This window comes from Seriola lalandi, unplaced genomic scaffold (genome assembly GCF_002814215.2).
Source record: "Seriola lalandi dorsalis isolate HSWRI2012SDOR001 ecotype SW California unplaced genomic scaffold, Sedor1 jcf7180002054590, whole genome shotgun sequence".
Classification (NCBI taxonomy): domain Eukaryota; kingdom Metazoa; phylum Chordata; class Actinopteri; order Carangiformes; family Carangidae; genus Seriola; species Seriola lalandi.
In genome coordinates, this window is record NW_019525143.1 from 697927 (window position 1) to 711410 (window position 13484).

A 13484-nucleotide genomic window follows, 5' to 3' on the forward strand; every position below is an offset into this window, starting at 1 on the left:
CACTTACTGCTTTTCTCTATTTTATATCACATATATTTAAGCCCTAAATATTTTATATCACTCGTGTCTCACAAAGAATGAATCTCTTTGGGTTTTGGAGTGGATGTTTTGGACATTTGGAGATGTCACCTTGGACTCTGGGAAATTATGATGAGCATATTTTTCGCTGTTTTCTGATGAACTACAAATGAAACGATTGATTAACCTCAAAAGTAATTGTCAGCTAATGAATATAGTTGTTAGTTGCAGCCTTAAACTTAATTTCTTAAAAGAATAAAATGATGTTGACGTCTTGATTTTGACACAACAGGTGTAACACCTGCTCCGTGTTAACTGTGACCAGAGGAAATATGTAGATTTGAAGGGGTTTTCAGCAGCACCCAGTAACTTGTGTGAGTGTTTGCAGATACATCATATAGATACCACATCTGTATAAAGGTCTGCAGCTGTTCTGAATATCTTTCCCCCAGTCCGTTTCTGCAGTGTACAGAGATTGGGTTAATAAATTATTGCTGAAGAAATTGTTGTTGCGGTTGATGATTTAAGTGTTAGAAAATTGATCCCTTCCAATTGTGATTAATTGTTTGAGTAATTTATTACCTAGAAAATGTCAAACATTTGCTTGTTCCAGCTTCTTAAATGTGAGGATTTGTTGCCCGTTACATTTTCCTTCTAGAGTTTCATGTCAGAAAAAGTTTGATCCTAAATTTCTAGTGTTTTTGGACTCGGTATCTGGACGAGAAGGATGTGCGAGTTTTTTAGTTTTTGAACTGTTCAGACAAAAGAACGCATCTGAAGATGTGATGAACTCACATTTCTGCTGTTTTCTGACACTTTTTGGTTCAAGTAACTAATTTGCAAGTTAAAAAATGTGACTAAATACATTGTAAAAAAGTTAAATAAAATATATAAATAATCAGAATCAGTTTTATTATTTATCTTAATACACATGGACACACTGGAAAAACAAGAGCAACAAGGAATTAAAATAAATGAAAATGAATACATGACTGTTAACCAGCGACAGTGGACACAACATACAAAGTAGGAGACAGGTGGTACCAGGTGTGTCATGAGTTACTGTATATACATACAGTAGGTGGATATGTACATTATGTGTGTACATGTATAGTGCTGTCAATATGCAACACTATTGATAGATGTTTGAGCACAGGTGAGAAGGAAGTCTGTTCCACTCGTCCTGGGTTCAGGTGTGTGTCGACTCCACCTGTTGAACACTGGAGTTGATGTGACGTGTTTTAATGTGGCTGTTGAGAAGGTTATGATTTCATATGTAATAAGAAGTAATTATTGTGTGTGCACATGAGGCTGGACTGAACTGATTCCAGCCAGAAACTTGATTCACTTCCTGTTAAACCTGATTTTACAGTAAATATTGTTGGTAGTGTTTTATGACGGCTCAGTTTAGTGCACATAATTATTTTTAACATATATGACAACATTTTAATTATATTACAGGCAGAGAAGGAGCATGATCGCTATTTATAACTTTTTTAAATCACGTTATATACAGTTATTACTACATTGTGACTCTTCCCTCCCCAAAACCAACCTGTGCGGGTGCAACAACAGATTCTTCAGGTGTGTGTCAGGTGAAGACATTAGTGACACGGACTGTTGGGTAAAAGGCGTGAGTCATGAAGAAGACAGAAAACAAACTGTTGATAAATCAATTTGTCTGTAAAATTGTAGAGCATAGTTTAAAGTTCCCATTTCAATTTAATTTTCAATTTTCCTGACATGGTCTGACAAAACGTTTGAAGACGTCCTGGAGTATTGATCGATTAGTCGCCAGACTGATGGCTGATGAAAATGAGTCGTAGGTGAGACAGCTCCTGTGAAGAGGAAGCTGGACTCTCTACACTCTCTGCTGTGATTAAACACGAGCTCGTTGCATCACGTGTCTGTGTCTCTACGTTTAAAGTGTTAAGTTATCACTGCTGCTTCCTCGTCGTTGTGTAGCAGAGCTCGTGTGAAGTCTTTCTGCTGGTGCTGTCTGTCTGTCCCCGGGTGTGTCGTTCAAATTGAAAGCAGGACGATCAAACCTGTTGCTCATCTCCAGCTGACTGACTGAACTTCTGAGGAAGCTGTAAAACCAGCTCCTCTGACAAAGATACCAGTTTAAATGCTTCATAAATCATTTCACATCAGTTCACTGAGCCTCCGTAACTGAATTTAGTCTCTTGCAGACTTTTTATTAGAGTAATTTATTCCCATCTGATGACACCAGACCTCTCTACCATGCAGGTTACAGCTCTTACTTTTGCTTTGGCTTCATATTTCCTGGCACAGACTCTGTAGTGCTGTGCAGAAACATAATAGTTGAGCAAGAAGTGATAAAGAGCTGCAGCGCCTGCGCAGCTGTCTTCATTATGCAGATTCAAAACATCCAGGTCGTCCAACAGACGTCCACTTAACAAGCAAACAAAAACCAGGAGTGTTGTTTCTCTCTGTTGGTCGTGTAGCTGCAGCAGTGAAATTCACTGAGAGACAGTCAGAGTCACGACTGTCCCTGAAACTACAGTGTTTCTGCATCTCAACTGTTCAGTGACTGTCGTGACTGAACGCAGCAGCAGCTCAGATTAATCACACTAATACAACACATGGCCCAGAGCCAGTCACATGTGGCGGTCCCGCACAGGTCCGTCTCTGACTGTCATTAAGGAGTTAGTTCACCAGTTTATGGTTGTAACTAATGGTGATTCTCATTATTAATTAATCAATAATGAGAATACTCACATCTGAGAAGCTGGAACCAGTGAATTTAAGGTCGTTTTTAATTTAAAAAGTGCGTCATGTTTACGTTGTTGTCAGTGGTGTCAGTCAGACTTTATTAATAACTACTTTATTAATAACTACAGTATCATCTCGTCCCTTCTGGTTCAGTGAGACTCTGATCATCAGAACCCGGCGAAGCTGCGACGCCGAGGTCGTCACTGCTGCATCACCTGTGTGATAAAAGCTGAACCCACATAAAATTACACATGTGGATGTGATATAGGAGCAATAGTTAAAAACATCTGTCAGACTGCACATGAAAGAAAAAAACAAACTAGAAACCAAGAAGCAGAAATTGAGATGGAGCAGGAGCTCTGGGAGGGATGTGAGCAGTGGATCCACAGCTCAGTATTTTCCCAACATCCACTTGGTTTTACCATTTTATGGCGTTTAAACCTGCCACAAACCGCAATGAGAGTTTGAGTTAATCTGTTTGCAAAATATTGTTTTTGTTTGCGCTCATCAATCTGGAAAATCAGCGGTGAACTATGTGATGGTCTGACTTGCCACCACCTGCTCAGTGTCACTCTTAATTCTGCTTTTCCAAGTAAATTTCCTGCTGCAAAATCAAACATTTGTCTTTAATTCACTTGGCAGTAAGATAAAGACCTCATTTCATATTTATTATTTCCTGGTGCTGGATGATGTGAAGAAATAAGACTGAAACATGATTTGAAATATCATATTTTTCCAGACTTCATGTTCTAGACAGTTGAACAAGAATAACTAAAGACCTGCGGGGCCGTAAAACTCGTCTTTTCTCAGCCTGTTCCTTAATCCACTACGACAGAACCGGAGCACCTGGCCTGTGTCTGAAGTCGCTCTCTGTTTATTATAAAGTGGACGATATTTACTGTCTGCCAGTGTGAGCTCGTGCTTCACATCATGCTCTCCGAACAGAGGGAAAACATGGACGCTACGTTCTGCTAACGATGCAAATTTTAATTTTAAAGTGACATTTTGCACATCATGCAAAAACGATTTTAATTTATAATTATTTATTTTTATAGTTATTTTTATTTAATTCCTGTTAAGTTTACCGTTTCAGTCACTGATGTCATTTTGGACGTTAAATTTTATAGTTAAATAGTAAAATATCCTGCTTTCATTAGAGATATGTGTCTGTATACACGTGTGTATATATATATATATATATATATATGTGTATATATATATATATACACACACATATATATATATATATATATATATATATATATATATATATGTGTGTGTGTGTGTGTATTGATATCTGGATTTTTTTTTACTCCCTAATATCGGCATCGGCCCCATAAATCCACTATGTGTCAGGCTGTAATATAAACTATTAAGATGTTTCTGTCCAGCGTGACCACCGTCTGCTGTGATATCATTTTAACTACATTATCTCACTGTCAGACCGTCACGTCGCCGCCCATCTCTGCTCTGCCTGTATATGTATATGTAAGTTGGTCTGATGCAACTTTTATCGGTGTGAATTATACAGTGGAGTTTGTGGCGTTTGGCTTCATCTGGCGCAGCAGATGTCACGTGTGCAGCAGGGTTTGGTGGCGAGCTCTTATCTGAGGCCAGCAGAGTTTCTCGGGGAGCAGATATGATGTAACTCTCTGTCATACCTGCAGGAAACACTGCTCCTCACCTCTTCTCTAACCCCAAACTCCTCACACTGATGGGGGCAGTGAATGCACCATCAGAACTAGAGAAGACCCTTTCCTCTTAGATCCAGACGTCCACCACCTCCGCGCTTCTTCTTCAACCTGTGTCCGACCATTTTGAATTTATTTATCAGTCTCCGGCATCTTGCTGTGACTGTGCATGACTCAGCACTTCTTCTGCACCACATGAATGGAACTTAATATTATTAAATATATGGGCGTGAACGCCTGCCGCTCTGAAATGTTTATATTTGATTATAAAAGAAAGAAAACTGTCGAGCCATCAGTCTGCTCCTAATGTGCATTAAATGGTGATTTTTATATGGAGACACAAAAATATCCTGTTATTAATGTGAATATATGAAACTTAAAAAGTGTAATTAACAGTGATAATGTACTGAGACTGTAGTGTAATAACTGAGGTGCAGCACCGTGTTTTACACTGTAATGGGTTTAGATTGTGATTTCAGTTGAGGCTGTAGAGATGGACGTAACTCCAACTGTTTATTGTTTTCATTATTGATTAATCCAATGAGTATTTCCATGACTAATCAATGAATTGTTTGGTTTAAAAATGTCAGGTAATCGTGAAAAACGATACATTTTTCACTAATTGATTAATTGTCTCAGCTGTTTTTACAGGAATGTATTAACCCTGTTCACAATCTGCCTCAGATTATTCGGCTGCAGATGCAACGATCAATTATTTTCAATATTAATTATTTAACAGATATTTTGTTGATGAATCGTTTAGTTCATTAAAATGTCAGAAAATACATTTTTAGAAATAAATTGACTTGATTAATCGACTATGAGAATATTTGCCCGCATTGTTGTGATTGATCGAATCAGCTGATCGTTTGAGCCGTGGACTGTTTCCTCACTTCATCCACCTCATGTAAACAGTCGACCTGTGGGTGAAGTGATTGTCCTGTGTTTCTGTGTCTGTGAGGAACATGATGTTCTGTGAAATGATGAATGTCCTGAGTGTCCGTCTGTCAGATGAGTCTGCTGCTGGCTGATAAGCCCCGTGTCTTCCATGTCTCTGTGTTTTATCTAGGGCCTTGCCCAGCTGGAGATCCTGTGTAAGCAGCTGTACGAGACCACCGACACCGCCGTCCGACACCAGGCAGAGAAAGCTCTGGTCGAGTTCACCAACAGCCCAGACTGTCTCAGCAAATGTCAGCTGCTGCTGGAGAGAGGCAGCGTGAGTATCAGCCGAGTCCGTCAGTCAGTGTTCGACCTGCAGCGTCTGTGGTGCAGGAAACACTCAGACCTGTAACTGGGGTTAAAGTGGCAACGCCACACAGTGAAAATACACCGTCACAGGAAAAACATTCATTATTTAACTGCAGAAATATAAAAGTTTTATCAACCAAATGAATCAAAAGTGAAAGTGTCGCAAAGAAGTCCAGACGTCCCTCTCCTCTCGAGTCGAACCGGCTCCAGTGGAGAGAGAGCAGACTAAAGAGTCACCAGCAACCAGGTAGAAGATGATCTCCATGACGATGTCGTCGCTCGGATTAAGGAAAGACGGAGAATCTCTCTGGAGTCAGACCTGGGAGGGGAGTGTCCGGTGACCGGGCCTCAGCCTGGAGAAATTACATGGAGCCACCTCCCTGTGGGTCGAGGGTCTGGACCTGCTGATCGCTGGTGTCCAAGACTAGGAACGACGACGATGATGATGATGATGATGATGATGATGATGATGATGATAATGATGATTGTTAATCAGCAGAATTGACTCTGCTCCTTATTTTAAAGCTGTTTCTGCTCGTCCTCCATCTGACAGTCCTGACATAACCCTGTACCCCCCCCCCCCCATAATAACAGCTCATATATATTCCCTCAACCTACATTTAATTTAATTCTAATTTAATTCTGGATTTTTAATTTGTTTTGACAGGATTATTTGAGATGTAACTATTCAGGATTTTTTTCTATTGTTTCCTGGTGTCAAATATTTAAATGGTCTTGATTGAAAAGTCAATTAAAACCGTCTGACATGGTCCGTTCTGATTGTTTCTCTCTCCTCACAGTCGTCGTATTCTCAGCTGCTCGCTGCCACCTGTTTGTCTAAACTGGTCTCTCGAACCAGCAACCCTCTACCGCTCGAGCAACGCATCGACATCCGTGAGTACCTCTCCTCCAATCACACGTCAGACCAAACTGCAGATGTTTGGTTCAGTTACTGGTTTAACTGTGTGTCATTAAGCAGCATGTGTTGTCCTGACAGCAGCAGCGTGTAGGTTACAGTGAGGTGAATGACGTGCACTCCCTGCTGCTCTCAGCTGCCGTTCAGCCTGGAGATCTCACTAAATCTGATTTCATGTGGAGTAAACGTCCCGGCCTCTGGGCTTGTGTTACGTGTCTGTGAACAGAGCGCGGTGTTCAGCCGCACAAAGGCCTGTTTGATCGGTGTGGGAAGCGCTGGACCTGCTGCGGCTGTTTCCATGCATTTTTAATGGCTGTATTATATTAAAAAGCTGTTTCTTCTCAGTCTCTTGGTAAACTGGTTCCCAAAACTGACTCAGTGATGGAAGGTTCAGCACAGACGCCTCGGCCGACTCAAAACAAACTCATTCGCCATCTGAATCTTCCACTTCCAGTCCACCAGCATCACACCAGTCAGGGTTCAGAGCCAATAAAACCAGAACACATGAGATTTTAATTATATTTCCATTAATTGTGCAGCCCTAATTTGAAATGTTTATGAAGTCTGTCACACCTGAGGCGACCTGCTCTTGTCTTTGTGACGTACAGGGAACTATGTTCTGAACTATCTGGCCACGCGGCCGAAGTTAGCGGCGTTCGTGACCCAGGCGCTGATCCAGCTCTACGCCCGCATCACCAAACTGGGCTGGTTCGACTGTCAGAAAGATGACTACGTCTTCAGAAACGTCATCGCCGATGTGACGCGCTTCCTACAGGTGTGTGTGTGTGTGTGTGTGTGTGTGTGTGTGTGTGTGTGTGTGTGTGTGTGTGTGTGTGTGTGTGGGAAACCTGCTGAAACACCTGTTTAGTTTTCTGTGACGTTGATGTGTGTCTGCTGTGTTTACAGGATAGCGTTGAACACTGCATCATAGGGGTGACCATCCTGTCCCAGCTGACCAATGAGATCAATCAGGTAAGCTCCTCCTCCTCCTCACCTCCACCTTCATCCTCTTCTTCTTCTCTCTGTGTCGTGGTAAAAACCTCGTGTGCTTCCTCTTCAGGCGGACACAACGCATCCCCTGACCAAACACAGGAAGATCGCGTCATCATTCAGAGACTCCTCCCTCTTCGACATCTTCACTCTCTCCTGTAACCTCCTCAAACAGGTACGTTCACCTCACAGGTGACAGGAAGTCGTACACCTGTTAACTACAGGTGTGTGTTTTTGAAACGGAAGCTTCAGATAAACAGGTGTAGCTCAGACCGACTGCGGTTTAACACACCGTCACAAACCAGGTGGATTACTTCCTTTCAACTTCAAAATAAGAGCATGAATGTAACAAATCGTGCAGAGTTTTGAATCATCAGCAGGTTTTCTCATTCTCCTGCAGATTTACTGTAAATGATGTAAATGGTTTGTCCCACAGGTCCTTGAAATCCTTGAAAGTTTGTGAATTTGAGAAAAAAAATCAAGGCCTGAAAACAGACATTAATAGACATTGAAATATAATTTTTATTAAAAAAAAACTATAAGCTAAACAAATAAAAAACTTTAGTTTCTAAGTGTTGTAACAAACTGCTGTGTTTGGTCCTGGAATTTGATGGAATTTGTCCTGGAAAGTCCTTGAAAATTCCTTTATATTTGATATTTAATAAGGTGTGGAGGCCCTGTTTTATATTTCTTACATAAACTATTTTAAACAAATAAATTATTGAATTACTTTGATACAAAACAAGAAAACATCTGATCAATAGAGACGTCCTGATCAGGTCCTGTTGATGGTAAATAAACAAAAACAACAATCAGATTCAGGTAACACGTGTTTGACAGTTTAATAATTACATTAAGCAAAATCTGTTCAAACTTCTCTTCTTTTTATTTCAAACAAAGTGAACGAACAGTAAAACGAGCAGCTCATAAATCTAAATGTAACGATACAACATCATCATCATCATCATCATGAATCACACTCAGTTTGAAGCAGTGTCGCATCATGTGGGATGAACAGCTGATTCCTGAGCTGCTGCTTTCAGTTTCTCCCCTCAGAAAACCTTCAACAGCTTAATTCTCCTCAGAGTTAGAGACGATAATAAGTTTATGACACGTGTGACAGTCGACACAGACGGAGGCAGATAAACAAAGACTCACGATCTGATGGAGCTTTAAAAATAAGCCTTTAGAGAGAGAGAGAGAGAGAGAGAGAGCATGTAACTGAACTGAGCTCCGGCAGCAGTGACAGAGAGAGAGAAGTGAGCGTCTGCAGGTTGCCTGAGACTCTGCTGCTGCTCTGTGTCTGTTTCCAGGCCTCGGGGAAGAACCTGAACCTGAACGATGAGTCCCAGCACGGTCTGCTGATGCAGCTGCTCAAACTCAGCTACAATTGCCTCAACTACGACTTCATAGGAACTTCCACAGACGAGTCGTCGGACGACCTCTGCACCGTACAGATCCCCACGTCATGGAGATCAGGTAGCTGCAGCTGTATTCCCCTCTCTTAAACCATGATATCGTTAACCCTGAACCCAGTCTCGTCCCAGTCAGGACACTGGTTTCCAAAGCCAGTGTGTTAATCACTTTTACTGTAGATTTTAATAAACGTTAAGTTTTCAACAAACGTGGGAAAAATTATTGAGAAAAAACTAAAGTTTGTGCAGAATTGTTGCTTATTTACACTGTAGGTTAAAATGTTTGTTGTTTGCATGTGTCAGTGTCAGATTTCGATTTAAATCCTGCAGGAAGTTAAAGTGTGAGTTTGCAGTGAAAGTAGTGGACGAGTCATTTAAAGAATTAAAACAATGGTTGTGAAGTGTAAAATAAAGGTTGGAATCATTGTGTTAAAAGTGAAAGTGCAGCTCGTCGTCGTCTGAGGTCTGATGTGTAAAGCTGTACACTTGTTCTCCTTGTCGTTAGTTCAGCTGGTGCTTCATGTATGTTTATATAATTACAGTTGTCAGCCATCAGAGTCGCTCTCTCGAACTCACCTGATCCTGACGTAGATGAAAAACGTAAATATCATCTTGTGACTGTAAAACTCTGACCTGACCACTTCCTGTATCTCATTTCTCTCCCGCAGCGTTTCTCGATTCCTCCACCCTGCAGCTCTTTTTCAATTTATATCATTCCATCCCTCCATCCCTCTCCCCGTTGGTAAGTGACGCAGTGACGTCGTCTCATGTTTCTGACCAACACGAGTTCCTCACACAGAGCTTCTTGTTTTTAACCTTCTCTGTAGGTTATTTTGATTAAAAACTCTTTCTCTCTGACTTTGTGAAACCTCATAACTCAGATTTTATTACACGTTGTAATTTTCTAAACGTTATATGAACTTGACATGAGCTGAAGCTGATGCTCGAGGGACGTCTCACGAATCTTAATCATTCAGCTCGTCCTGGTGTTTGTTTGGAAGATTTAATGTTATTAATAATCAACAGTCAGAACTTTAATTTGTAGAAATCTGATATGAAATAAAGTTTTGTGATTTTTGTTTTTGCTGCCAGTTGCATTTAAAACATTTTAGTGACTTATCATGAACAGCATCCTGCTCCTCACTGGGTCTGTTTCATGTCATGTGACTCCTTCATCAGACAGTAACTGATGACAGGAGTTCAAAGCTCAGACTCTGTGATCTCTCAGCAAGATAAAAGACAGACGAGGAGAAAACATCAGTAGAAAGTCAGACAGAAACTTGTTTTTAATTTATTTGTCGTGTGTTTTTACTGGAAGTTTGAATCTGTCTGAAGAGTCTTTGATTTAACGCAAAGTTTAAACGTCTAAATTAAATCATGTCGCTGAATTATCTGTTCCCAAAACTCATCTGTCATCTGACAAACTGTTGTCCTGTTTAAACTGATAGAACCTGATAGAACCTGATAGAACCTGATAGAACCTGGTAGAACCTGGTTCGAGGTTCTATCTGATAATCACTCTTCTAAAAAACCCATTCAATAATTATTATTATAAATGTTATTTATTTAGAGTGACTTTCATGTTGACTAATTAATTGTGTGTGTGCGTGCGCGTGTGTGTGTGTGTGTGTGTGCGTGTGTGTATATGTGTGTGTGTGTGCGTGTGTGTGTGCAGGTGTTGTCATGTCTAGTTCAGATCGCCTCTGTGCGGCGGTCTCTCTTCAACAACGCAGAGCGAGCGAAGTTTCTGTCACATTTGGTGGATGGAGTGAAGAGGATACTGGCGAACCCACAGGTGAATAACACACACACATACACACACACACACACACACACACTTCCTCCCTCTCTGTGTTTTTTATTGTCCTGACGCTGTGAAACTCTTTGTGTGTCAGTGTTTGCCGGATCCGAACAACTACCACGAGTTCTGCCGTCTGCTGGCGAGGCTGAAGAGTAACTACCAGCTGGGGGAGCTGGTCAAAGTAGAAAACTACCCTGAAGTCATTCGACTCATAGCGAACTTCACCGTCACCAGTCTGCAGGTGGGTGCTGATGTTCACTGTCGCTCAGCTGCACATGTTGCAACCTGATCCTGATCAAGATGCAAATACTTTTAATTTGAAAGAAGGAAGGGGCTTTTTAAGAGGCTGAGAGATCAATATTAGAATATTATTGATAAGGCATTAATATCTCTCTCCTGTTGTACAAGGACATGTGATTAATAAGCAGCAGGAGAGACGCTGCTGTTGTGTGTTAAAGGTCCGTGTAGAGTCTTGTAAAGATCCAGCACCAGTAGTTTCCTCACTGGGACAGTGAAGGGAGTCATTGTGTCTCCCAGATGTTTCAATCATCAACTACAGCTGCAACAATTAGTTGATTGATTGATTAACAGAAAACATTCCAGCTCTTCATTTGTGAGGATTTGCTGCATCTTTGTCTTGATTTTAAAGTAAAGTTATTTTATTTTATATTTTTTATATTTTTGACTGTCGGCCAATCAGATCAGGTGATTTGATGACATCACCCTGAGTGATTTTTCACTGTTTTCTGGCATTTTAGAGACAAATGAATGAATTACATGAATTAATGATGGAAATGATAGTGACAGCATATAATCTACCATGTTTTAAAGTTATACTTATTGTTGGAGGCATTTTTACGCCTTTATTTGACGATAGACAGGAAACATGGGGACAGAGAGCAGCAGCATGTCTCCGACACACCTGGTCCTCCCCTACAGGAGCAGTCGGACATTTTCCTGACTGTTGATTAAATGAGAGGAAAGATGTTGTGATCAGAATGAAAGACGTTCATGCCTCACCTGTTGCTCTCTTCCTGTGTGGCTCAGCACTGGGAGTTTGCCCCCAACAGCGTTCACTACCTGCTGAGTCTGTGGCAGCGTCTGGCGGCGTCGGTCCCCTACGTCAAAGCCACCGAACCTCACCTGCTGGAGACCTACACCCCCGAGGTCACCAAGGCCTACATCACATCGCGGCTGGAGTCGGTGCACGTCATCCTCAGGTAACGGCAGTGTGAGAGGTCTGTCTGTGTATCCGCTGAGCCGCTCGCTCATCGGTCTAAACCTCTGACGGTCTCCACAGAGACGGGTTGGAAGACCCCCTCGATGACGCCGGCCTGGTGCAGCAGCAGCTGGACCAGCTGTCCACCATCGGGAGGTGCGAGTACGAGAAGACGTGCGCTCTGCTGGTGCAGCTGTTCGACCAGGCGGCTCAGACCTACCAGGAGCTGCTGCAGTCCACCAACTCCAGCGCCGCAGACATCACTGTGCAGGAGGGTACGAGCTGCACGCAGCGACACACCAGCGCTTTCAGAGCAGGAGTTCGATCACATTTACGTCTTGGCTTGTTTTGACTTGGTGCACGTGTGACAGAATCTGCTGATGTGTCTGTTGATCAGCAGCTACAGTAACAATAACGACATCTTGTTTCCGGGACAGTCTGACTAACGGCTCCTCCTCCTCCTCAGGTCGCTTGACGTGGTTGGTTTATATAATCGGGGCAGTGATCGGTGGACGGGTGTCGTTCGCCAGCACAGATGAGCAGGACGCCATGGACGGAGAGTTAGTCTGTCGGTAAGAAGAAGAAAATGTTAAACCCTAAGAGTTTTGTGTTTTCAGGAACTAATAAGAGAAATAAACCTGCTTTACAGTTTAATATATTAGTTTGGAAGGAGTTCTCAGAGGGGGAGGGAGAGCTGGTCTCTTGGTTTTTATACATTTCTTTCTAATTTTCCTTCACCTGCATTCCAGTGTTTTATAGAAGTGTCCTCAGTTCATTTCTCCATAATTACTTTCGCCTGAATTACACTCTCCCAGCTAATAAACTCTCAGGAGTGTGGGACTCTCTTCTGAGCTTTTAAATCATTATATCTCAGGTTTCTTCTCTCTGTACTTTCTGCTTTAAAACACAACTTCTCTCGACTAAAAACCTCTTTCTTAAATAAAGACTTTTCTTTGGCTTTTTAATGAATTCAGAAACACGTTGTATGAAGCTTGATTTTGAAAAAGGAGAGACATCACGTCACCTGTAGTTTAAATACTAATCACTGAGAAGAGACTGTCACTTAAACCTCTGGGGCAGATGTGGGTGTACAGATGTAAATCTGAGGTGTAAGGCCGCGACTCAAGGGCATGAAAAGTTTCCTGCTCCGTGTCTGAAACCGGCTTCATTAACTCTGTGATTGTGTGTGTGCGTCAGGGTGCTCCAGCTGATGAACCTGACCGACTCTCGGTTAGCTCAGGCCGGGAACGAGAGGCTGGAGCTCGCCATGCTCAGCTTCTTCGAGCAGTTCAGGAAGATCTACATCGGAGACCAGGTGCAGAAATCCTCAAAGGTGAGTTCACGCTGCTTTTACCTGTTCAAGCTGCTGCTGCGGCGCCTGAGTTAAATTAACCCCCGGCCCTGCTTCACACCCTCCCTCAGTAACCCTGCATGTCCACTGTTAGCAGGG

General features: G+C 42.0%; 1 protein-coding gene across 1 annotated transcript in view; it reads left to right on the plus strand.

Annotated features, from left to right (window-relative positions):
- xpo7 (exportin 7) overlaps nt 1-13484 on the plus strand; it is a 23553-nt gene that overhangs the window by 2210 nt on the left and 7859 nt on the right. Inside the window, exons 2-14 of the mRNA XM_023419059.2 lie at nt 5515-5661; nt 6494-6587; nt 7218-7384; nt 7516-7581; nt 7670-7774; nt 8913-9078; nt 9683-9756; nt 10690-10809; nt 10910-11056; nt 11863-12035; nt 12116-12309; nt 12501-12606; nt 13232-13367. Coding sequence (XP_023274827.1) covers nt 5515-5661; nt 6494-6587; nt 7218-7384; nt 7516-7581; nt 7670-7774; nt 8913-9078; nt 9683-9756; nt 10690-10809; nt 10910-11056; nt 11863-12035; nt 12116-12309; nt 12501-12606; nt 13232-13367 — 1695 coding nt within the window. The remainder of the gene's footprint in view (nt 1-5514; nt 5662-6493; nt 6588-7217; nt 7385-7515; nt 7582-7669; nt 7775-8912; nt 9079-9682; nt 9757-10689; nt 10810-10909; nt 11057-11862; nt 12036-12115; nt 12310-12500; nt 12607-13231; nt 13368-13484) is intronic.